This window comes from Emys orbicularis, chromosome 2 (genome assembly GCF_028017835.1).
Source record: "Emys orbicularis isolate rEmyOrb1 chromosome 2, rEmyOrb1.hap1, whole genome shotgun sequence".
Lineage (NCBI taxonomy): Eukaryota > Metazoa > Chordata > Testudines > Emydidae > Emys > Emys orbicularis.
In genome coordinates, this window is record NC_088684.1 from 229,530,993 (window position 1) to 229,556,321 (window position 25,329).

The following is a 25,329-nucleotide window of genomic DNA, read 5'->3' on the forward strand; positions in this document are numbered from 1 at the left end:
AGGAAATAGTGGATAAAACAACCCAACACTAAATCTTAGTTGTCCCTCTAGATGTTATTTTCTTCTCTCTTCAATGGCTAATATTACATTTTGGGCTGTATCGCTTTCCTCATAGTTGACTGGCTATCAGACATAAAGCTCTTGTGTAACAGTACTAGCTGAGTACTAATGAAGGAACATAATGTCACTGTAAAATGTTCTGTAATTGATCCATATCTCATTCCTTTCAGAATGCTGGTGTCTGATTTTGATTACAGTTAATAGCATAAAACACATTTGCTTTTGACAATTGGCATTACACCTGGAGGGAGCCCCTACTCCTTTTAAGAAATACTGACTTTTTTCTTGAGGCTTAAAATGGTTTTATTTCCTTACATTTCTCAATTCAATTTTTTTTTTTACAGTCAACAAAATAAATAGTGGGTGATCTAAACCTCAACCACAGTACAGTGCACTGTACAGGAGACAGACTTCTGCTTCTTGGACTAATGACCGCCAAGGAGATAACATTGCTCTTTATAAGGGAGGAGTATGTAGACTCTGTGTATTCCTTTCTGTCTACCTCCAAGCATCTTCTAGTGGATTATGAGCTTGAAGGCTGACGTTGGTTCTCCTGAGCCCCACAGTAAGCACGCAGTAGGAAGTTGCTTTTTGGTCAGAGCTGAAAATATATGGGGAGAAAATAATAATACAAAAATAATACTTTGCACATCTATGACCCAAATTTCCTCCTCCTCCTTACCTGCCATATCAATGGTCCTGGTGGACCAACTGTAGCTTCTTATCAGGCATCATGTGGCCAGTGGCTATTGGTTGAGCAGAACCCAAAAGGACAGTCACAGTAGCCCTCCTTTTCCTACACATGTATAGAGTAATTTGAAGCACGTTTCTAGGTGCCTGGCTGAAGTTCAGCTAAGTAGTTCCTTAGGAACCCCAACTCAGACTTGGGGTACTGCAGAAACTGCCCCAGCAGGGCTCTACAATCTGTAAAAGTGAAGTTCCTTGCATAGTGGTAGTTGTACGTGGGCAGAAGGAGAAACTGGAAACCAATTAATTCCTTATTGGCTCTCAGTTGAAGCAGAGCCCCACCTGACTCACAGTAGAAATGTCAGACGTCCCAATCGTGCGCCTACTGAATCGTTGATAAAACTCCTAGTCACTTCAGTGGAAGCAGATTGGGGCCTGAAGAGAAACAATTCCAATGATTTTTGATCTTTTTAAAAATAATGTTCCCCTTTCAGCAATTTCACAGCCCCGTTTTCTTTGTCCCCATTTTTTGTGGGGCAGGGTGGTAATAAAGTGAGGTCCTTGTAAATTTTGGAGGTCGTCTGCTTCAGATAAAAGGAGTGAACGAGCTGAGAACACTGGGTATGTCTACACTAGGAAAAAGGTGAGTTTCTACATCATGACAGCTGACACATTGTGAAATCCTAGCCTAGACAGAGCAAGTTGTAGTTCTATCTAGATTTAGGTGAACCCAAGGGTTGCCCTGTCTACACTAGGATTTTACAACATGCTACCTGTCACATGTTAGCCATCATGTTGTAAAAACACCCTCTAAATACAGTAACCAGTCAGAACAGAGATTTGTAGGGGTCAGTCAGAGCAGAGAGATTTGTAATCATGCTACAGTTATTACAAAAGTTACCATATAATGATTATTTACAACTTCCTGCACAAGTAGCAGTACAGGGATTTACATGCTGTACCATTATTGACAAATAATAGTAGTGATGCAAGTTAGAGATCCAGAACCAGTCTGGGCACAGGGAACTTCATAGTTGGAAAAATCCTACAGTTATGCTTCAGTAATGTACAGCATCCATGCATTATGTTAAAGACTATTCCATTTCAGTATAATGAAGGGTAATAAGCATCTTTGTGTATCTGTAATTGGTATTTTTCTTTAGTCCAGTAGTCTGTCACTGGTTTACACTGATTTGAGATTTCTCATTATTGTTTAATATAGCACCATTAGATGTGATTTAAAGACCAAAAAGACTTGAAATCATTAACTATGTCTAAATTTTTTGTATATGTAGTGAGAATGGTAAGGGTTGCTGTTTTCTATATTAGTTGACTGTACTGTTTGTTTTTCTAAATAGATATTATTTCAATTTTCCTTTGATAAGCTACAGTTGATTGGTAATTCTAAATTATGGCAAACAAATGAGTCTGAAAGTGCTGTGATTTAGTTTTTTAAGAAACCAAGCCCAAATGGCAATAGAAATGTTAAGTCATGTCTCTAAAGGGGTGTCAAATGTTACTACCATGGTCAAAGAGAAAGTAAATTCATATATATGGAGCAGCTGATGAATGCAGATTCCTTATCTGCCTAGAGACATTGCTGTACGCAGACACATCACTGTCTTTTTGTAATGATCATTTTGCAGATATTAGCATTGTGAAAGAAAGGGGTGATGGGAAGGTTTGCCTTGGGTACCTTCCACCTTTTCACCTTAGATCTTTCTCCACTCATGTAAACAAAGCAAAGACTTTGAGATGTTGCTAATATTTAAAAAACGTAATAGTTTGAGACCATACTTATTTTTAAAAAATAAAAATAGCTTACTTACAGTTTATTGTGGTATAAACTCAGGATACCCTGGGGATTTTATAGGGGATTACTGGAGATCGGGGAGGTGTGCATAAATGGGTCTGGTAGCTAAGGTGTGGATGTGCCTTCTTCCCCTTGCTTCAACCATCTGCCTTTTTCCTCCTCAGTTCTTACCACTGTATCTCTCCTCGGTTTCCTTCTGCCACACACATTCTTTCTCTCTGTCGCATTTGCTCTTAGGCTCTCATTCAACAAACACTTGTGCACATGTTTAAGTACATAATGGGCCCCTTGAAGTCAGGGGGACTATTCAAGTGCATAAAGTTAAGCCATGTATAAGCATTTGCAGGATTGGAGGTTGTCTTTGTTTTCACCCTCGCCCACCCACAACTTTCTTCCTTTTATTCCCTAATGCTCTCAATACACTTCCACTATCTGGTGCTCTCTCATGATCCAATTGAGATGACTAGAAACATGGAAATCAGCCCAAAGTCCAACAGACACCAGCACTTCAAGTAGTGCCTACAGTCTCATGCTGTACATGGTTCTGACATGTGGGGAGAACGGACTATAGATGGCTGCTAAGGGGGAGGCTTTAGATAGACCATAAAAACAGATCCAGGAGTGGTCCCTCAGGTACATATGTGCTCACCTATTCTGCTGTCAGTTTCACCAGCTCAGCTGTCTGACAGCTCCTTGAGGTGACAGTATTCTGTTCTTTACAAAAACAAAGCACTGTATTCTGTAAATCTGATCAGTGCAGACCCTGTAAAAGAGGCATTCCTGGTTTTCAGAGATCATGATTATTCTAGTTGTTTTGAAAAGCTGAAGTTATGTTGTTCATTTACGTTAATGTATAGCGGGTTGTAACCATGGTGGACAAGACAGATTGCTTACTGTTTTCTTGGGCCAAGGGTGAGGGAGTGGTCGGTTGGAAAATGTATTGCCTACCTGACAAAATAAAGCCAACGTCTGTCCTGGATGGCATAGCTCTTCTAGATTAGCACGCCCTGCTTGAACAGTCACCAACTAGCTGTGGCAGCAGCTACAAAAGTTTTGTTGTGCCTGTTGCTTCTTCTTCGAGTAGTGTCCCTCTGAGGCTCCACTGTAGGTGTGTCTGCGTCCCTGCGCTGCTGATTGGAGAACTTCAGCAGCAGTATCCGTTGGGCCCACACATGCGCTGTCTCTCCTCGTGCTGCACCATGAGGCTAGGCAGCGCGCACGGGCTAACCATCCTCGGTTCCTTCTCAACTGCCCCTGGCTAGAGACAGAGCTTTTAGCTGTCCCTTAGCGGATCGTTAACTCTCCTTTTCAGTTGTTAATCTTTAGCTTTTAGAAACCCTTTAGTCTTTGACTTTTATTTGTCCATGCCCAAAAGAAAAAAACAACCCAACAACAAGAAAAAAAGACTGGGTTCTTGTGTCGACCCCCGGTGTCGGGGGCACCCCTGGACAAGGGTATGCCCGGCTCTTCAGGCTTCAGGAAGTGTCGCACTTGCAGTGAGGAAATCCCAGTCACGGGCAAGCACTCTCAGTGCATTCACTGCCTCAGCAAGGGCCACATCCAACAAAAGAGTTCCCTCTGCCAGCAGCTGTGACTGAGATTTTGCAAGGACAGAGAGCTACACCTGAAAATCATCTTTATGGAGACGGCTCTCTGACCCCAGGCCTCCAGAAGGCATGAGTCTTCCCCTCAACCTTCGACTTCAAAGGATAGTGGGTCAAAGAAACAGTTCGGGGACTCCTCTCCCAAGTCAAAAAAGAAAGCAGGAAATCCCCTCAGCAAGCTCCGGGATAGCCAAAAGTGATCACCCTCTCAACCGGTATCCTCGGCACTGCCGGCACAAGGATCATCCGGCACCCATGCCTCACGGCAACCATCAGTGTCCGGTGCTGCTGATAGGCCCACAGACCCTTTGGACATGGGTACCGAATCTTTGGTACAGAGAGACAATGGCAAACCCCCTAAGACGCTCCTGGTACACGAGCTGTCATCTGTACCAGTGGTGGCATCGGCCCATCCAGCACCAGAGAGATCAGTATGGGTGAGGTCTCCATCTCCCCTGGCACCACCACCAACACCCGGATGCTTGGTAAAGGCAGAATTCCATCAGGCCAGTGACCTGGCTATGTTCGAAGCTCCTGGCTCTTCGCCCCTTGGTACCGAGCTCACGGCACCGAGCCATGGCCGACCAAGGAATATTCTCCCACAGTCATGTCATGCCCCTCCGATATCGAGTTAGGGATCGGTCAGTAAGTCGGACAGGGTTTCTCTGTACTCCTCCCAAGCTCCATATAGGGCCCAATATTAACAGGGTCTGAGATTGTATCACCAGACAGCACCATCGCCATCTTGGTATGGTCACCCATGGGCACGTCCACCAGGCCCTATGCCACCCTAGTAGTCATACTGGGACCCCTGGGCGGCGCACCAACAGCCTGCCTCATGGGCACCGAGTATCACCTGAGAGATTCTGAGGCATGCCCCCTCAGCTACAGCATCACAGGCCTCGGAACCCCAAGAAGTGGAGGATCAAGAGGTGGACAGAGGAGGAGGTCACACCCAAGGCCATATCCTCTTCTTCGCCGGACAAAGCAGTCATGCCATTGCCACCTTCCATGGCAGATGACTTCTGCTTGTTCCTAGATCTGGCGAAGAGAGTGGCGGACGTCCTCTGCATACTATTGGAGGAGGTTAAAGATGCACACCACCAGCTTATTGACATCCTCTAGTCCTCATCTACCTCCAAAATTGCCTTCCCAATCAATGAGGCCATCCTAGACTGAGATGGCGGGGCAAACCCCAGCCTTGGTGACCCCAACATGCAAGCGGGCAGACAAAAATATTATGTCCCCACAAAGGAATCAGAGTTCCTGTTCACTCACCCACCACCCAATTCCATCGTGGTGGACTCTGAAATCTCGTGGCCGACAGCACGACTCCAGGACAACACCCTATGACAAAGACTGGAAACACCTTGATCTCTTTGGTAGGAAGGTGTATTCCTCAGCTACCTTACAGTTTCGAATTGCCAACTACCAGGCTCTCTTAGCAAAGTATGAGTACATAAATTACATGACTTTATTGATAAGCTGTCGGAGAGCTTCCAGGATTCCTTCAATGCCATCATCCAAGAAGAACAACTTTTCAATCGTCCCTTGACCCCGCCCACCTGGCTGCCAAGATCATCTCCACAGATACGATGATGAGATGGGCCCCATGGCTCCACCTCTCGGGATTCCCAAAGGAGGTGCAGATCACAGTGGACGACCTCTCTTTTGAGGGGATGAAGCTCTTTGCTGAGAAGACCAATGCCTCTCTCCATACCTTGAAGGATTCCAGGACCACTCTCCAGGGCACTGGGAATCTACACACTGGGGCAAAAGAGACTTTTTAGCCGTCAGTACCACCGGAGGCCTTATTTGTCCCAATTCCCGTCACAATGGCACTAAGTCTCAGAAGAAAAAGGGAAAGTTCTCGAAATGAAAGCCTTCAGGTGCCCAGTCCTCAACCCAACCATGTGCCCCTAAGCATCACTTTTAACAGGCAGGTCAAGGCACTGCAAGACCACTCCCCACTACTACCTGCGGCCATGTTCCCATTTGGCCACCATTTGGCAACGTTCCACAGTGGCTGGGAGCTCATAAAGTTGGACAGATGGGTCCTAGAGATCATCAGATCTGGTTATTCCATCCACTTCACCTCCCTGCCCCCTCTACAACACCCTTCCCCGTCCCTCTTCAGGGACTCTTTTCATGGAACTCTACTACAGCAGGAAATAGATCAATTCCTGCAGTTAGGAGCCATAGAACCAGTACCTCAACATCTACGAGGCAAGGTGTTTACTCTCTGTACTTTCTGATACGCAGAAGGAAGGGAGGTTGGAGGCCCCATCCTGGCCCTCAGAGTTCTCAACAAGTTTGTCAAAACTCAGAAGTTCCAGATGGTCACACTATCAATGATCATTCCGTCACCAGAACAGGGAGACTGGCTTTCAGCCCTCAACCTACAAGATGCCCATTTTCACATCTCAGTACTACTGGCTCATAGCTGTTTCCTCAGGTTCACTCTGGGAAACAACCATTACCAATACAGGGTCCTTCCCTTCGGACTTTCATCAGCCCTGAGAATATTTTTCAAAGTTCCCTCAGTGGTGCCCACATATTTAAAATCTCAAGGGATAAGGATCTGTCCTTACCTAGACTACTCTCTTCGGTGCCCGGTCGCTTCAGGAGGCTCATCAAGACACTGAGGGCATGATGCGTTCATGGAACTGGGCTTACAGATGAATGCCCAGAATTCAACCCTCACACCAGTGCAATGCCTAGAATTCATAGGGGGCGACCTAGATGCACTACAGGACAAAGCCTTCCTACCTCAGGACAGATTTCTGTCCCTGATATCACTTACAGACATGGCTCAATGCAGCCCTCAAGTGCCAGCCACAATCTGCCTCCAGCTCTTGGAGCATATGGCAGCTGGCATGGTGGTGATTCCACATGTCAGACTTCACAGGCTGAATAGGGACAGCTTGGATAAACCTGTCACTGTCCACCATGATCAAGAACTCCCTGGACTGGTGGAAGAACCCGGCCAGTGCATGCAAAGGGATCCCCTTCTTTTGGTGCGACCTTCATCACTCCTTACCCCAGACACATCATAGGATAGGGCATGCATTTAAACTGTCTCACAGCGCAAGGCAAATACCATACATCCCAACTTGAGGATCCTCCACCTTAAAGCGTGGCTCCTATGTGGCTCCAGCACCTATAGAGCTCATGCTCAAAGGAAGTGCAAGAGGTTCTACTACCCACTTACCTTCAGAAATGTTCCAGGTTCCAGATTTTGTGCACGTCCCAACAAATCTCTCCAGTGTCACCGGCTCTTCCACATATTCTGGAATATGCTCTGACACTTAAAAAATCGGGGTTATCCCTGAGTGCTTTCAGGGTTCACCTAGCAGCTTTTACAGCATTTCACCAGGCCGTAGAGGGGTACTCCATACTTTTGCACCCAACCACTAAAAGGTTACTTAAGGGAATAACAAATCTCTTCCCTCGACTTCACACCCCTCGTGGGACCTAAACCTAGTGTTGAAAGGGCCGTCTAGGCCCAGCCCTTCGCTAGCATACCCATCGATGAAAACAGTCTTTCTGGTTGCAATTATCTCAGCAAGGGGAAATAGCAGCTCTGATGGCGCATCCCACGTACACAATATTCTTCTCTGACAAGGTTAAACTCAGGCTGCATCCGAGGTTCATCCCTGAGGTGACCACCTCGTTTCACATGAGTCAGTCTATTCACCTCCCCGCCTTCTACCCCAAGCCTCACCGAGACAATAGGGAGGCCATATTGCATACCCTAGACGTTAGGAGAGCCCTTGCATTCTACCACGACAGGACAAAGGCCTTCAGGATGTCCCTTTGACTATTTCTCTCTATGGCGGAAAGATCTAAGGCCTCAGCAATATCAGCCCAAAGACTCTCCAAGTGGATCTCGAATTTCATCAAGCAGTGCTATCAAATTCATAACATGGCCCCTCCAGATTCAATCCGTACACATTTCATGAGATCGATCTCCTCATCTGTCACCTTCCTCAAGGATGTTCCCATTTCAGAGATCTGCAGAGCGGCGATGTGTCATTCCACACCTTCGCAGAACACCGGGGACTCTGCCTCTGATGCCATCTTTGGCTTCACAGTACTAACTATACTCCAAAGTTAGGGACACTACTCAAAGAAGAAGAAGGTTACCTTGTGTAGTAATGATGGTGCTTCGAGATGTGTGTTCCTATGGGTGTTCCACAACCCGCCCTCCTCCTCTCTGCTTCAGAGTTCTCGCTATTACTCTGTGGTAGAGAAGGAACTGAGGACGGTTAGCCCGCGCGCGCTGGGTAGCCTTGTGGCGCAGCACAAGGAGAGACAGCACACGCGTGGGCCTAATGGACACTGCTACTGAAGTTCTTCAATAGGCAGCACAGGGATGCAGACACACCTACAGCGGAGCACTCATAGGGACACTACTCGAAGAACCATCGTTACTGCCCAAGGTGGTAAGTAACTACTTCTTCCACCTTTAAAGTTGCTCACACTAAATTTATAATGAGGGGAGCTTATTTTTTTATCAGTAGCTGATTTTTAAAAGATCAATAATTGGTGTTCTTTCTTCATTTTAAAGTTTTTGTAATGTGCTGAATTCTTGTTAGGATAATGCCTATGCAATAAAATAAGGTAAATAGAGAACTGTAGACTGATCTAAAAGAATACAATTATAAATCTGCAAATTCCAGATTAGTCTGTAATGTTACAAATAATAGTTGAACTGAGTACCAAGGCACTGAGGGTGCCACCCAATTGAAAAATCAAATTCTGCTAATATTAAATTAACCTTACTCAGCCTACCCTATATTACAGGAAAAGATTGGGCATCAGTACTGCTTTCTTGTGCAAGATAGCGTGCCAACAGCATAAGAATTAAAATATTGTTCTGTTCCTACTGAAGGAAGCACTTCATTGACACTGAGGTTAAATTTAAAGCTTGAGTTCAGTGTACTGTATGTAGAGCTTGTTATCCTAAAAGGAAAATAAATGTGATGGTGAAAATGTCTCTGAAAAAAAACTGGCTAAGTGGTTTCCCTTTGTGTGTCACAGGATTTCTTGTTTTTTCAGACGCCACTTAGGGCTTGTCTTCACTACCCGCCTGGATCGGCGGGTAGAAATCGATCTCTCGGGGATCGAATTATCGCGTCTCGTCGGGACGCGACAATCGATCCCTGAATCGACGCGCGTACTCCACCAGCCCAGGTAGGAGTAAACGCCGTCGACGGGGGAGCCGCGGCGGTCGATTTGCCGCCGTCCTCACAGCGGGGTAAGTCGGATCAGATACGTCGAATTCAGCTACGCTATTCGCGTAGCTGAATTTGCATATCTTAAATCGATCCTCCCCCCCCACCCCCCTAGTGTAGACCTAGCCTTAATCTTTAATTACCAACTGGTGATGTGTTCATAGAAGAAAAGAGTTTCTCCTTCAGTTAGTCTCTGTGATATTGACTGTACCTAATTTTTGTATCATTTAAACTACACTACAAGGTTTAGTTTTCCTTTGGGGTCCTTGACTCAAAAAGGCTTTTGATTTGAATGCCACTTTATCACAAGCACATATTAAATGACCAATATGAAAATGAAATGCCACCAAAATTATGTTCTGCTATTGGAGTGTCCAGACTACTATTTATTTTGCATGTTTACATTTCTGAAGTAGTTGTAGTAACACAAGATCTTTGTAATCAATATAACATTATGACATGCCACTCAACACAGTGTATTTGAATTAACTATATATTTTAACTCCCTGCTGATTATGTCTGGAAAACAAGTGTGTTGTTTCTGGGGCAAAAGGGAGCAGCTGTGCTTACTCAAAGCAGAGCTACATAGTAATGAATAGAATAAACTGCAGACTAACAAATCTGTTACTTTTTTGTTGATTTTAGTACTGCATTACTGACAACACAATTTCATACGCGATTAAGACAACGCATATTAAAATCAGCAACATAAAGGTGTGAGTTTAGCAGCGCCCTAAAACAAATTGCCACAACTAAACATATTTTGCTTCTAGCACTTCACAATAATAGCACAACTCTCTGATACTATTTTGTGCATTAGTATCAGAGTTGTACTATCATTGTGAAGAGCCAGAAGCAAATCATGTTTAGTTGTGCAAATTTGTTCACATCTTTATGTAAATAAAAAAATCTCTTTACACATTGGGCTTTTTTTCCAGCATACCTGCTTTATTTAAAAAAAACACACCTTTCTTTGCCAAACAGCCCATTAATTTTTGCCAACTCTATTATAGGTTTTTCAGGTACTGTTTTTGCTTGGTTCATGTTTCTTGTGTGGAGTTAGTGTCACCATCGTTCAATGAACTACAGGTTAAAAGACTTTATTTCAATAAATTGTATTTGTTCTTGTAAAAATCCTAAGATGTTTTTATTTATTTACTAGGAGATGTAGTTACAGGCAGCGAAGCACAGATGTCTGTTCCTGCTCAGAATCTAACAGCCCTCCAAGGTACAGTTGCTATGGCAACTCATAGTATCTCTTTGCCTGCAGCATTATCATTGGTCTGTCAAGGAACCCCCCACTGATTTCATCTGTGATGTTTCCATTTCCAGTGCTTATTAACTCACTGTCCTTGTCCATCCACTGAGTGGCACTGTTGTTCAGAGGAAAAAAAGTTTCCCTTCAATTCATTAACATGATGATGATGCTGAATGTGGCTGTGATACTGATTTACATTCACTATGTGCCAGCTTCTGTCTTTGCTAAAAATCTGATTTATCTTGTATTTTGTAGTTAATTTCACACGTTACTTTGTTAATATTCAGGTGCTCTTTTTTGGTGCATATATTCACAATGATAATCTTCGACTGAGGCATTTTGGACTGGAAGCCTGCTGTAATTAGCAGGAGATGCACTTTTATAGTTTACTTAAAGAGAAGGCTTAGCTGCCTGAATGTGAAATATTAAAATATAGATATCTGTAGGTGAAATTGTTTTAAATAAATTGAAAAAAACTGAGTTGAAAAATTTTATACCACTTAGAGTTTGATAAAGACAGGGGAATTGTACAGTAGTTTGCATGAACTTTGAAAATAATTAGCAAAGAAACAACACCTGTAGAAATCATTCTTTTTCAAATTTCAGTACTGTGCAGCCTGTTTACTGCAACTGCCGTATTATAGATTAGCAGATCTGAGTACTTTTCACTTCTCCTTGAAATCCTGTTCTACTTTGGCTTCTCCAGTATGGATCTCCAGTGTTTGTTTCTGTATGGCTCATCTACAACTCACCCTTAGTAAAGCTAAAACCAAACTGTTGTTTTTTTTTTCTTCCTAAATCCTCTCCACTTTCCCTATCCTCCACTGAAGTTACTGCCACCATCCTCCAGGCTCACAGCCTGGAAAGTACACCTCTACCTCGATAAAACGCGACCCAATATAACACGAATTCGGATATAACACGGTAAAACAGTTCTCCGGGGGGGGCGGCGCTGCGCACTCCGGTGGATCAAAGCAAGTTCAATATAACGCGGTTTCACCTATAACCCGGTAAGATTTTTTGGCTCCCAAGGACAGCGTTATATCGAGGTAGAGGTGTAACTTTAGCCCCTTACTATTATTCTTCCCACATATCCAGGCGGTATCTAAATCTTGCTGCTACTTCCTCCAGAATGTATAGAAAATCAGAAACTTCCTCTGTCCTGAAACTAAAATGTTCATAACTCTTCTTATCCAATTTTGATTATCACAACCTCCTTCTCTTTAGCCTGACTTATATCTGAGTCATCATCTCCAATACCTTCAAAATGCAGTCACTAATATTCTCTCCCCTGCTCACCAGTCTGTCATCCCCTCTCTGAGTCCTTCTCCTGGCTTCCCATTGTACACCGCATTCATTGTAATCTCTCATTTTTGCCTTCAAGGCTCTGCACGCCTCCACCTCAGCCTTTTCGCCAACAATGCCAACGGTGATACACAATTCAGTTTCTTCTCCTAACCCAGCATCTGTGCCTTTTTCCAGGGGTACAGAAACAGAGCCTTTGTAACCACAGGACCAGGCAGAACATCAGCTGCCTTTAGCAGCAGCCAAATAGTCAGTGTTGTGGGAGCACTGCTTCTTCTGGCGTGGGGAAGGTGTACCAGCTGGAGTACTCTCTCTGCATTTTGACTTGGCATCCTCAATCTCTGTGAGCAAATAGGCAACCATTTCCACATCCATGCACATGTATATACATAGTAAACATACCATATGGTAGTGTGCCCAGACTAGTCTTACGTTTAGTACTGCATAGCTTTTTCTTTTCTTCTGTACATTCCTGTGATGTTTTTACCTTGAGCTTTCTGAAGCCCGCAACGTCTAGATCGACCCCCCCCCCCCGTGCATGTTTCCATGTTTCTAGAAGGTTGGACTATTAATATGCTATTTTGAGCTCCTTTTAATGAGGATGGAGTGTATTGATCTTAGATTGAGTAGCAGAGGGGAGAGGGTTGTTGTGATTCAGTGATGTTCCAAGGTTGCTAGTTGAAGTACTAGAGAAGAATGGGCTGTATTTAGCTAGCGGTGTTGTCTCGTTACTATATATAGTTCTGTTTGTCGCCTTCTTACACATTGTGGTGGCACATTCGAGGTAGGGGTTCTGTTCCCTATTTATTTGTTTTGATTCTACTTGATTTTCCAAAATTATATGCTTCCTTAGATGTCCTCATTGTGGTTAGCCATTCTGTAGGGTGAGTGTACTATGCCATTAGTTGGTAAGTGTGGTGAATCAGTGGGACATGCTACAAAGTCCCAGCTGTTATTTTGTATTTACTCTGCTGAGGTCCTGAAAACTGTGCCATGCAGGCAATGCTCAAATGTGTTCTTCCAACATAAAATGAAGGTTCTTAAGTTTTCAAAACTGGACACAGGTGGAATAAATCTGAAAAAGTTGACACAAGCATTATGGTAAGACTTTGTGATTTCCACAATGCAAGGTCTCAAGGAAGCTGCAACTCCGCCAAATTTTAGACTGATAGCGTTGGAGTTTGCTATTTAAATGGGTCCTGTTTGTTAGTCAAAGCAGATAGGGCTGGTTTGACTTGTCTTTGATTTGTTTTCTCTAATTTTAGATTTGGCAGCCTTTCTGGTCATTGGTGATAGCCTGTTTTAATTAATTATGATTTGCCACTCCTTTTTGATTCTTGATATGTAGTTCTTGATCTTCCCAATAATTGTCGGTATCACAGTAGTGCCCACAGGAATGGAGTAGACACAAAGGTCAATGGTGATTATTTTCCTTAGGTTTTCTCAAATTTATGTGCAAGTTCTTTTTTCATAGTCTAGCGTCCATTTTAGCGATCACTTATGTCTGAAAAATATAGATATTTATTTATGCTCATCATTTCTTCTGTTTAGCGCTTTCTATATTTTAGCTTTCATAGCATTCCATGTAATTTTTTCCAGTTGTCATTTGGTTATCCATTTGTATTCAGTAAGTGTTAAATTGTTCAAATCTCTTGATCTCATTTAAGTAATTCCTCTGTAGATCAGTGTTGTTGTGCAGTCCACTGAGTTCCGTGTTATAGATAGTTTTTCTAGTACCAGGGTATGCAGGTCATTTATAAGTATTGATTTATTTTAATCTTTTCTGTAAACTGTGAGCCTTTTTTTTTTTTGCGATCTGTCTGATGGCATGGTATTTACCAAAAGGACAGTTTGCTGCCCTTTTCCATTTCCTGTGTGATTTATATTTTTGGGGGTTAGTCCTGTGAGAACATGCAAAAATACTTTCACTTTTACAACTCACCTTTTCCATTTTGTGGGTTTGATTGACACTGTGGTATTGTTATTTGCATGCATGATGCTGTGATGTGTTCCGAGTACTGTATATCTATTTCTGCGTATATTGATGGTATCTGTGAACCTATTGCTACGTCATCTGCTGGCCCACAGTGTTCACTAATGTAGTTAAAACAGGTTGAACACAAAAGTATGTAATGGCATCAGATGTAATGTAAGATCTATCATTTTTTCACATTGTTCTTTGTTTCAGTTATCCTGAACAAATATGGAAGTTATCTAATCATCACTTATTCAGGGGGAAAATAGCTTATTTAGCTTACCCTTTATATGTTATGTATTTTTTAAATTTCTTTCTTCTCATTCTATCTTTGATTTCACACTCCCCACCCATAAGTTATTCTTATTTTTAGCATTTATATTTCCCAGCCATGACTTGAGATCCATGAAATACACCCTTCAGATTACATCGTAACTATAAAAATGTTGTACGAAATTCTGAAAAGTTGCTGTCAACCATTGTGATGGGTTAGAAAAAGAGGTGGTATATAAGGTAGGTAGGACTTAAACTCTCTAAGATTTATTTCTCAATCAACACCAACAACTTGGGCTGTATTCAGAAATGACCTGAAGCGTCTTATATTTCCACCACTGCACCCTGACAGGTATGGATGGAACAGTGCAAGTTGCTCCATTCTTTCTTTCTCTGAGAGGGTCCAAGTCTTAGTTTGGGGTAATTCTGCCTCAGGACTTTCTCATATGAGATACACTGGGGTCCTGTACTATCCACGTTCCTTTCAGTGTGTACATAATGCTGCTGTGGTAAAATTGTTCAGATAAGGGCTAGCTGCTGAAACTGAATCCTTGCAATATGGGAGGTTATGCTGGTTGTCTGGGGCAAATACCAGGAAGATACAATAGGTAGATACCTACCTTCTCAGTTGACAGGGCATTTACCTTTTGTTAACAAGTTCAGTCTCAGGGCCCACTAGATACTACCTACTTTGGACATTCAAAGAGCAGTAGTATCCAATATTGTTTTTATTCATGTTCATTATTAAAGGAGGTTGGGACTTTTCCTTTGGGCACTGACCCCTTCCTAATTTTGTCACCTCCAGATTAGTTTACTGTGACATGAAACTTCTATTAACATAAGTAGAAAGTGGCTTCCAACTTGTTTAGCCGTGGTTTTCACATGGAGCATATTACAGCAGTGCTCCATCTGCACTGGATCCCAGAGTGTTTACAAGTCTAATTCAAGGTGCTAATTTGATCTATACTGCTCTACGTCATTTACTATAAATCCTGGCTACCTTGGAGATTGCCTCTTTCCTCATGTCCCTTCCCTAGAGCTGAAATTAGCAGAGGTGATTGATTATTGTTGCTGCTGCTATTATCTAAAGCTTCAAGATTTAAACCATTAAGGGATGGAGACAGAGCACTTTCACTGTGTGGTCCTTGTCTCAGGAACTCATTTCTCCCAACAAAGCCAAAGTTAGTTGACTGCAAAGCCTATCCATTTTTTTCAGTTCTTTCCTGAGGGACATGGCTTAGGAGCTTGAAGGTTAGTCTGAGTGAAAGCTGTTGACTCCTTTTAGTTGTCACTGTATTAAATTTTTTTGTATCAATGTGGCTTTTTTTTTAAATGTGTATATTACCCAAGAGAGCGTCACAAGCCACTTTATAAACTAAATTGCTAGGGAGAACATTCATAAAGCAAAAAATATTGAGAAAAATTAGACCAATTATCTTTTGTCGAAGATCTTCAACCACCATCTCCTACATTCATAATGATTCCAACTAGAATACCAAATATGGGATTAAAAAAAATAGCTGAAATTTCAGGAAGTTTGAATTCAAACTAAATTTCAAATCCAAGCCTAGTGAGTCAGGCTCAGCTCTGTTTGTTATTTAGTCATAAAATACAATGTACATATTGGAGCATTTATAAAATAATTCAGATGATGTTTCAGAGCACGAGGCCAAAAGTGGTGATTGTGAATAGAAAAGTGCAGGAGTCATCTTGAATTGTGTTGTGCCTTAGCAGTGTTTTCCATGACGATGGTTTCATGTTTTATCCTGAACCTTGTTTTTTAGCCCTGCTTTGGTTTATACTCTTGTCATCATTTCAGAACCACACTGAACATTGTTTTCTACTGTAGAAGATCAATATCAGGCGTTCAGTGTATTCATTCATTTATTTAGACAATTACATTTTAATGTGCAACTTTCAGCATGCTACCTGAAGCCTCTCTTGTTTCAGTAAAGCAGCTAGAAAAATAGCAGCTTTGTCGAATGGTGAGGAATATGACCCATTTTAAAGGTTCTTGTAATTTTATGATTTCTGCTTTCACTCTGGTGAAATTTTGCCGATTTCAGAAATGGCCACCATCTCCCATTACAATTTATGGGACTGAAGCCTTGGGTTTCCCTCACAATGATATCTGCCATTCCTTACGGCATTTTCAGGTGAAATGAGACTGCCCACAGCAAAGATGGCCACCATCACCCACACTTTCCAATGGGGCTGAAGCCAGGCTGTCTTCAGGAAAGATGGTGGTTGCTTAGTGACCATGTAAAGGTTGAGAAGGGAATGGGAAACTGTGGGTGCATCAGGGAGGGGGGATGTGTTAGAGGATGGGACAGAAAGCTCTGAGAGACAGAAGGCAGGGTGAGGTCAATGCAGGGAAATGTAGAGAGAAGGAGGCAGACTTGCTGGGGAATGAGGGAGAGGAAGGCAAAAGGAGATTAAAGGGAATTTGGGGAAAAGTGGGAAAAGGTTTATTCATCACCTTTTCTACCCCCCTGGAAGCTTGTTGAACATTCAAATCAATCCTCCCTGCATTCTGCTCAATTACCCATCATCTGATTCTGCAGTGTGTGATGTCTTATTTACTTCTGTGTCCTGGCCAATTCTTCAGACAAGATTTCAATGTATCCAGTTGTTTATTTTTAAATAGTGTTTTCATTTGAAGCATCTTCCCAAGATCACATGTTTGTTTCGGTTTATACTTTTTCTTTAAGAAAAGCTATAATTTTTATCAAAAAATTAAACCCAGTATTATGTGCAGTACATATTGCAAGTACCAGAATGCTATTGAGAACTCTACAATGGGACCCAGCCAACCAGAGTCTCTTGGATGTCTAGGAGACTTTGCATGGGTGGACCTTATTCTAGGATTGAGGCCTTAGATGACAATGGACAGTGCTAATGTATTTTCTAAATATATATAAAAACAAAAAGTAGACTTGTGTTCCCTAGTCTTCTAATTTTGATTGATCTGTGGTGTTAATGTTCCATGTGGCTTTTTGGTATCTTAATCTCTCTTGCTTTCCGCAGCCTTTTCTAACTTTGTTTTCTATTGTAGTTTTCTATTGTTTTATCTCTATGTTGTGTGGTGTGGATTTATTATGGAAACACATTTCGAGGAGTAAAACTGCAGTCCATATTGGAGGGAGGAATGTGATTTCCCACAGATAGGGAGTTGTTAAATTTTCAGAATAGTTTAAGCAACAACCATTAAAAAATACAGACCATGCTAGCAGCTGTATGCAATTATATATAGCATATACAAGAGTGAAATTGGCATGAAAGGCTGAAGCAGCAATAAGCTTTAGTAAAACCAAGGGCAGATTGTAAGGAGATTTACCAGAAAACCAGTGAGTAACTTTATACCTGTGCGTGCGGGTCACTTCCTTTGTGTGAATGATTTTTGGTGTCATAGAGGTTAGTAAAACAAAAGGGATTCACAGTCAGAATAGCTGACCATACAATGTGATGACTGTAAAGTGTACACTGAATTCACAGGCATAAGCATGCATGAAATCAAATATAAGGCCCTACCTAATTTGTGATATTGCAGAAATTGCAGATCCTGCAATATTAGGATTCCACCGCCATTCTGTCAACCAGGTGCCTGACAGCGGGACACCGGCTGCCGGCCGCCAAGCACTAACAGAAGGACCCCAGCCACCCGGGGCTGATGGAAGGAGCCCTTCGCATTAATGACTGTAATATAGATGCAGCAAAATGTCTGGTTATCAAAAAAAAAGTAGCAGGCATAACATCGTACTTGAATGTTTATATTATTCCAGCAAATTTTTCTGAAATAGGTTTTCTCTGGCTTTTCCAAATTACTGCAATTAATAAAGGTCTATTATTACTTTTCCGCCATTTTCAATGTCTTGTCCACAATTCAGCTGCAATTATTTGACAATCATCCCGTGATTCAAGTAGGGTCTTAATTATATATCGATTCACAGAAGGAGCAAAATCAGAAAAGAGAAGTGAGAGAGAAAATAATTACAGAAGACTAAAAATAATCCTGGTCCATAATTTCTCGTGGCATTTTATAACTTTTTTCACTGCAATAGTATTTAACTTTCCTTTCACATTAGGATTTTGTGCCCCTATACTAGATCTACTTTCCCATATACACCTTTAAAAAAGCTTTTTTAAAAACCCTAGCTCCGCTTTTATCCTCCATCCCAATTCATCTTTGCAACCCTAGTGACAGTACATCACTTAATGAAAACTGGGATATTAGTTGATTTTGTTATGGGGCTATTAAATTAATATTTTAAATAAACAATATTAAAAGCAACCCTGTTGACCTAAATAAACGTTTTTGTTTCTTGCCAAGGCTAACGTTGTTGGTAATATAGGAATTGTCATTTTGCATCAGATCCGTGGGCCATCTAATCCAGTATCTTCTCTCTGATAGTGGCCAGCACCAGATGCTTCAGAGGAAGGTGCAAGAAACCCCACAGTAAACTGCCCCCTATGAAGGCCTCATCCTAATCTCTGATCGTTGTAGAGTGGCTTAAGCCCTGAAGCATTTTTATATTTCTTCCTAGATGTGATTAGCATTAACTGTAATAACTCTAGATTTCCTTCCTGGTTAAGTTCTTGGCCTAAACATCATCATGTGGCAATTATGCACTGTGTGAATAGTTTTTCCTTTTCAGGTTTGATTTTGCTACCTGTCAAAGTCATTAAATGTCTCCTTGTTCTTGAGTGATATGAGACAGGGAGAAGAGAAGCTCTTGATCTACATTCTCTATATTATTATTTGTAGGTGTTGTTCTTCTCTTAAAACCACTGTCATATTTCATCTTTATCAACCACAGCAGTGGAGGTGAAAGCTGTCTTAGCTCCCTGAATACCTTACCTGTTGTGAACTCAGGGACCTTGAAATTTTTTTCCCCACTGCACTAAACAAAAAATCCATAGGACTTGGAGAAGTGTAGCTCCACGTGCCATAGTGCCATGCAAACATTAGGCAAGTGAAAATAAACTATTTTTTTACATAATGTTCAGTGGAAACAAATATTTCCTTTTTGGAACTCGCATCTCCTTATCTTCAAAATGCTTCAGCTCAGCTGTTGAGAACGTTGATTGGATCAGCTGTTATGAGGCAGAGTATAAAGTCCATTGGGTGTACTCTGAGCTTTCTTTCAATATTCTGATGTGCATATTTCTAAATTATGCTTCAGAGAAAATGGGCAGAGTAAGACGTAGGGTATGTTTACACTGCAATTAAAAACCCGTGCTGGCCCAGGCCAGCTGATTTGGGTGTGTGGGGCTTGGGCTGTGAGGCTATTTAATTGCAGTGTAGATTTCCTGGCTCGGGCTGCAGCCCAAGCTCTGGGACCCTCCCACCTCTCAGGGTCCTAGAGCCCAGGCTCCAGCCCGAGCCTGGAAGTCTACACTGCAATTAAACAGCCCTGCAATCGAAACCCCAGGAGCCTAAGTCAGCTGGCACGGGCCAGCCGCGGGTGTCTAATTGCAGTGTAGACATATCCATAGGCTTTAAACGCCTAATGAATGATAGAGTGTAACAGGTGACGAGCCCTATTTTTATATTTCAAATTTTATTACGTGTTGAAGAGCCAGGAACTTATATGCTCAAACTTTCCATAATATTGTGAATTCAATTTATTTTTTTATTTTATTTTAATTATGTATTGCAGCACTGCCTGGTGTGCTTGATGCTGCACAGGCATATAGGAAGATACAATTTTTAAATTCTGAGTGTATGTGTTAGCTCTGCATCGCTATGATGGAAAATACAGTTTGGGGGCTAGCGGATCAGAAGGGAGAATTAACTTTCTTTTTATATTTATTTAGCAACCCTAATAAGCTTAATGCAAGTTAGTATGGATTTCTCTGGACATGTTGAAACAAATGATAGTAACATTTATAAAGGAAAGTCTTTGAGAGTTGGAACTGATTCCTATGAATTTGGTGTAACTTCTCAAAGTGAAATCAACCATATTCTCTGTTTGTTTCTCATTGGTGCAAGAAGATTAAACTGATTTGCATCTATTAAAATATTTACATCTTAGTTCCTTTCTTAGGGGCTCTTAATTCTCAATCCTAGTACTTGAACTATAGTCATTCAGAACAACTCCCAATGATGGAAGACAAGTAGAAAATAGAACATCATAAAAGTCTTTCTTCACAACCTTATATATATGACTTCATTAAACAAAAAAATCTTTTCCATTTCCATCCCTTTTCCTGCACCACATATTGTGTGCAAGACTGAAGGCTTCACATCAATCTTCACATATTAATTATATGTGTCATACAGATTACTAAGGTACCTCTAGGTATCATATGTACTTATTAAGATTTGGTATTGTTTTTCTATGCCCTCTCATTAGAAATATACAGAGGCCTGTATGTCAGAGTAGTTCTCCATATGTCACAATGCATACAGACACACTTTAATTTTGCAAAATGTCATTCTGTGTTGATCTGCTTATGAATCTCAGTGAGCAACACGTGGGGGCAGGTCTACACTACGGCAGGGATCAGCGCTCTGAGATCAATCCACCAGCGGTCGATTTAGCGGTCTTGTAAAGACCCGCCAAATTGACTGCAGATAACTCTCCTGTTGATCCCTGTACTCTACCCCGAAAAGAAGAGTAATCTCCCTTTGACCCCCCAGAGTGTAGACCCCGCGGTAACTTGACCTAAAGTACGTCGATCGACTTACCACAGTAGTGTAGACATAGCCTGAGACACAAAGTACTTGATAGAGCACTTTTCCACTGATTTAATGATTTGTTGCTCTGTGCTTGTTTTACAGGCCAAAGTTCAAAAAATGTCAGTTCATCTCCAAGCATAGAGAGCTTGTCTGCAGGACGTGAATACACAGGATCTCCTCCTTTGTCTGCATCCAAGAAAGATTTCTTTTTCAGTACCATCTCCCGTTCTCGTTCCCACAGCAAAACTATGGGCAGAAAAGAGTCTGTAAGTTCCTGAACATTGTGAGCTGGTTTGGGTTTGTTTTTTTTCCATGACACATTGTTTCACTTATTGGAATTGATATTTTTTCTTATTAATTGTTTGCCTTTGAAAATATTCCCAAGCAGAAATTAATGACAAAACAGAAATCACTGAAGATATTTGTATAATATTTTTTGCTAAATAGCATCTGCTCTTGACACTCAATCCCACAACCCGACTTGATCTTCTGAAGCCCCTGAAAGTCTCTTGTGGGCCAGATCAGAGGAGACACTCCTGCAAGTTCATTTCTTTCATTAGACTTCCAGGGTGGGCCCGAAACTAATAACTAGTTCAGAGACGGACTTTATAATCATCAGATCCAAATGTATCCATCTGGTGCCCCTCAAATTCCCTAATATATTAGAGGTTTCCCGCAATGTCTGTCACATCTGTATCCTACAATGACAGTTATATCTCCAAGCATCCACTTTCTTAAGCCACAAGAAATTCTTATTTAAAAAACTTGTTGCTTTCATCTAAGGAACTCTGTTGATGTAGTAGGTGCTGTGTAAGAACTTACCACCTTACTAAAGAGCTTAGAGGAGATCTAGTTTGATTAATCTTATATGTTATGGGAGCAAGCTCCTTCACTGAAATAAAAATTAATTAATTTAAACTTAAAAAAACATTTTCTTCAGCCATCAGCCTCACATAATCTTTCTGATTGTTAGAGACATATTTATGTAATGAAAAACTGTAGAGTTTTGGGCTCAAAAATGGAGGCAAAATGTACATTTTCTGTGTTTTTACAAATTTGTTGATAGAATTTCCTGTTAATTTCACCAAGTAACTGTAATAGCAAAATTTCTGTACTATACCAAAACTTTCAATATTCAGAGATCCCAGAAATACAAACGCACAATGATAAGGTAAAGACAGAATGGAAACGTTAACTGTGAATGTCATAACTTTAAAGTTTTAGCCCTAAGATTACAAATAATATAGATTTTTCTGTTTGGTATTTAAAATTTGCTGCCTTACTAGAAAAGTTTTTTTTTTTAATTATTATATTTTTAAATTTAAGACCTTGCCTACTTGTTTTTCAAATGAAGAAAACATGTCCATTCTGCTTTTTACTCAGATCTGTTCAAACAATATACTGGGAATAATGAAGATACTGGAGTGGGAGTTATTTGCTTTTTCATTTTATTGGGGAGCCTAAAGACACAAGTATATAAGGCCTTGTCTACACTGGCAAGTTTCTGCGCAGTAAAGCAGCTTTCTGCGTTGTAACTCCTGAGGTGTACACACTGCCAAGCCACTTAGTGCACAGAAACTAAGAGACAAGAGGTGTACAGCTTTCTGCACCAGCGTAGATACCCTGGTCGATTACAGTGCTGCGATTGGCTTCCAAGAGGTGTCCCACAATGCCTGTTCTCTCCTCTCTGGTCATCGCTTTGAACTCTACTGACCTGCCCTCAGGTGACCAGCTGTGAGCCCCACCCCTTAAATTCCTTTGGAATTTTGAAAGTCCCCTTCCTGTTTGTTCGTTGATGCGTGCAGTGGTCTCAGAGCATCTTTCCAGGTGACCATGCTTGCTCCACGCACCAGGCAATCCCTTGCTTGGAGCAATGCTGAGCTGCTGGACCTCATCAGCATTTGGGGAGAGGTAGCTGTCCAGTCCCAGCTGCGCTCCAGCCGTAGGAATTATGATACCAACGGACAGATTTCACAATGCATGACAGAAAGGGGCCATGACCGGGACACACTGCAGTGCAGGGTCAAAGTGAAGGAGCTACGGAACGCCTACCAGTGGAGACTTCAGTGGCTCGCGTGCCAGTCAAGAGTGGACCGAGCCAGGAGGAGGAAATCTTGGACAAGGATGTGGAGGGGGTGAGGGACCCAGAGGCAGAGGACGACTCGGAGGTCAGAGAAGCATGCAGCCAGGAGCTCTTCTCTACCCCGGAGGAGACTAGCCAGTCACAGCTGGCAGAGCTTGGCGAAGCACAAACAGGAGTGGAGGCCCCTGGTAAGTGGAGCTGCATTGTTTTTTGCCCCATTAAGGGTAACTTTCCCGCACCACTCTGCCATCACAGGGGTTGGGGGGGGCACCATTGCTGCACACAGTTGAACCACATAAGGGCCAGGGCGGAAGCTGCAGGCTTGGAGAAGACCCTCCCTTGATTCCCTGCTCACCCTCAGCAGCGAGATATCTTCCATAATGAACACAGCCCGTGGAAAATGTGGGTACAGTAATGACTATAAGGCCACCCCTACAGTGCTGGCTCTCCCCAAGAGCCACATGCCCAGTGTACAGTACGGTCCTGGAACACTGATTTCCCCTGCCCCTGCGGTTATTCACCATTGTGGGGGTCTTGTGGCTCATGTGTGCTTGCCGGGGGTCAGCCAGTTAGTGACAGGTATGTGAATAATGGCTGTGTTTTAAATCACTGAATCAGTGGTCCGTGTGTTGCAAACAATACTGCTTCTGTAAAATGTTGCATTTTGGCTTCACAGATATGATTTTGGGAGCCCAGTCTCCCTCTTTGTTATCGCTGGCTGAACGGCTGCGCAGAATTAGAAAGCAGGCACAAAGAACTAAAGAGGACTTTCTACATGATGTCATGATGCACTCCGCAGCCGAGAAGCAGGAATTGAAGGAGTGGCGGGACAGTTAGAAGAGGGACCAAACGGAGAACGTGGAACACCAGAAAGACGCCACGGAGCGGCTCTTAAACATTATGGAGCACCAAGTGGACGCGCTCCAGGCACTACTAGCACTGCAAACCGAGCAGCTCCGCGCCCGCCCTCCCCTGCAGCCGCTATCGCAAAACTCTTTCCCATGCACTCCCCAGACACCACCAACAGACTCTTATCAACCTCCTGGCTCCAGTCTGTACCCGCTGCATTCCACTCCTCCCCCCTCACAGTCCAGCCCTGCGGACTCCCGGTACCCACTGCACTCAACACCCATTCCTCTGCAGTTTAGCCCTGCTGAAGTACAGTACCCGCTGCACTGGACTCCAGAGGAGAAGCTTGGATATGATACCTGGACATACACAAATCTTTAATCATCCCGAGACCCCGCATCCTCCTGGGACCCTCCCTTCCCCTATCCCCCTCAGTGCTGATGTGCTTTTTTTGTTTCTCTCTCCCCTCCGGTTGTTTTTTAATAAAATAATTGTTTTGGTTTGAAAGCAATCTTTATTCCATTAATTGAAAGCAAAAAGAGCCCTGCAAAGCAACAGGCAATTTTCTTACACCTTCATAGTGCATCGTCTGCACCAATCACAATCACCTCCTAGCATTACAAGCGCTGCACTCCCGAGCATAACAACAAATATTAGTGGCTTTCAGCTTCAAATTGCTGCCTCAAAGCATCCCTGATCCTTATGGCCCTGCGCTGTGCCCCTCTAATGCCTTGGTCTCTGGCTGTTCAAATTCAGCCTCCAGGCACTGAGCCTCAGCAGTCCAGCCCTGAGTGAAGCTTTCGCCCTTCCCTTCACAAATATTATGGAGCATACAGCATGCGGCTATAAGCATAGGAATATTGTCATCGGCCAGGTCCAGCCTCCCATATAGGCAGTGCCAGCGGGCTTTTAAACGGCCAAAAGCACACTCAACAGCCATTCTGCACTTGCTCAGCCTGCTGTTGAACCGTTCCTTGCAGCTGTCAAGGTGCCCCATGTATGGCTTCATAAGCCACGGCATTAAGGGGTAGGCAGGGTCTCCCAGGATCACAATGGGCACTTCAACTTCCCTTACAGTGATCTTCTGGTCCGGGAAGAAAGTCCCTGCTTGCAGCTTCCTGAACAGGCCAGTGTTTGGAGCAGGATGCAATTAATGGCCCTGCATACTTCCGTCAACCCATTCCAAACTCATTAGCAACGGATCGGTAGCAGTCTGGAGTAGCCAGGTTCCACAGTGCAATCGCCACGTGCTTTTCCAACGACAGGGCTGCTCTCATTCTCGTGTCCTTGCGTCGCAGGGCTGGGGTGACCTCATCACACAGTCCCATGAATGTCCCATGAATGTGGCTTTCCTCATCCGAAGGTTCTATAGCTACTGCTCGTCATCCCAGACGTGCATGATGATGTGATCCCACCACTCAGTGCTTGTTTCCCGAGCTCAAAAGTGGCCTTCCACTGTGGTCAGCATCTCCATGAATGACACAAGCAATCTCATGTCGTAGC

General features: G+C 42.7%; 1 protein-coding gene across 1 annotated transcript in view; it reads left to right on the forward strand.

Annotated features, from left to right (window-relative positions):
• The window catches only part of TBC1D5 (TBC1 domain family member 5), a 491,706-nt gene that overhangs the window by 406,700 nt on the left and 59,677 nt on the right, over positions 1 to 25,329 (forward strand). Inside the window, exons 20-21 of the mRNA XM_065398859.1 lie at positions 10,564 to 10,629; positions 20,997 to 21,160. Of these exons, the coding sequence (XP_065254931.1) occupies positions 10,564 to 10,629; positions 20,997 to 21,160 (230 nt within the window). The remainder of the gene's footprint in view (positions 1 to 10,563; positions 10,630 to 20,996; positions 21,161 to 25,329) is intronic.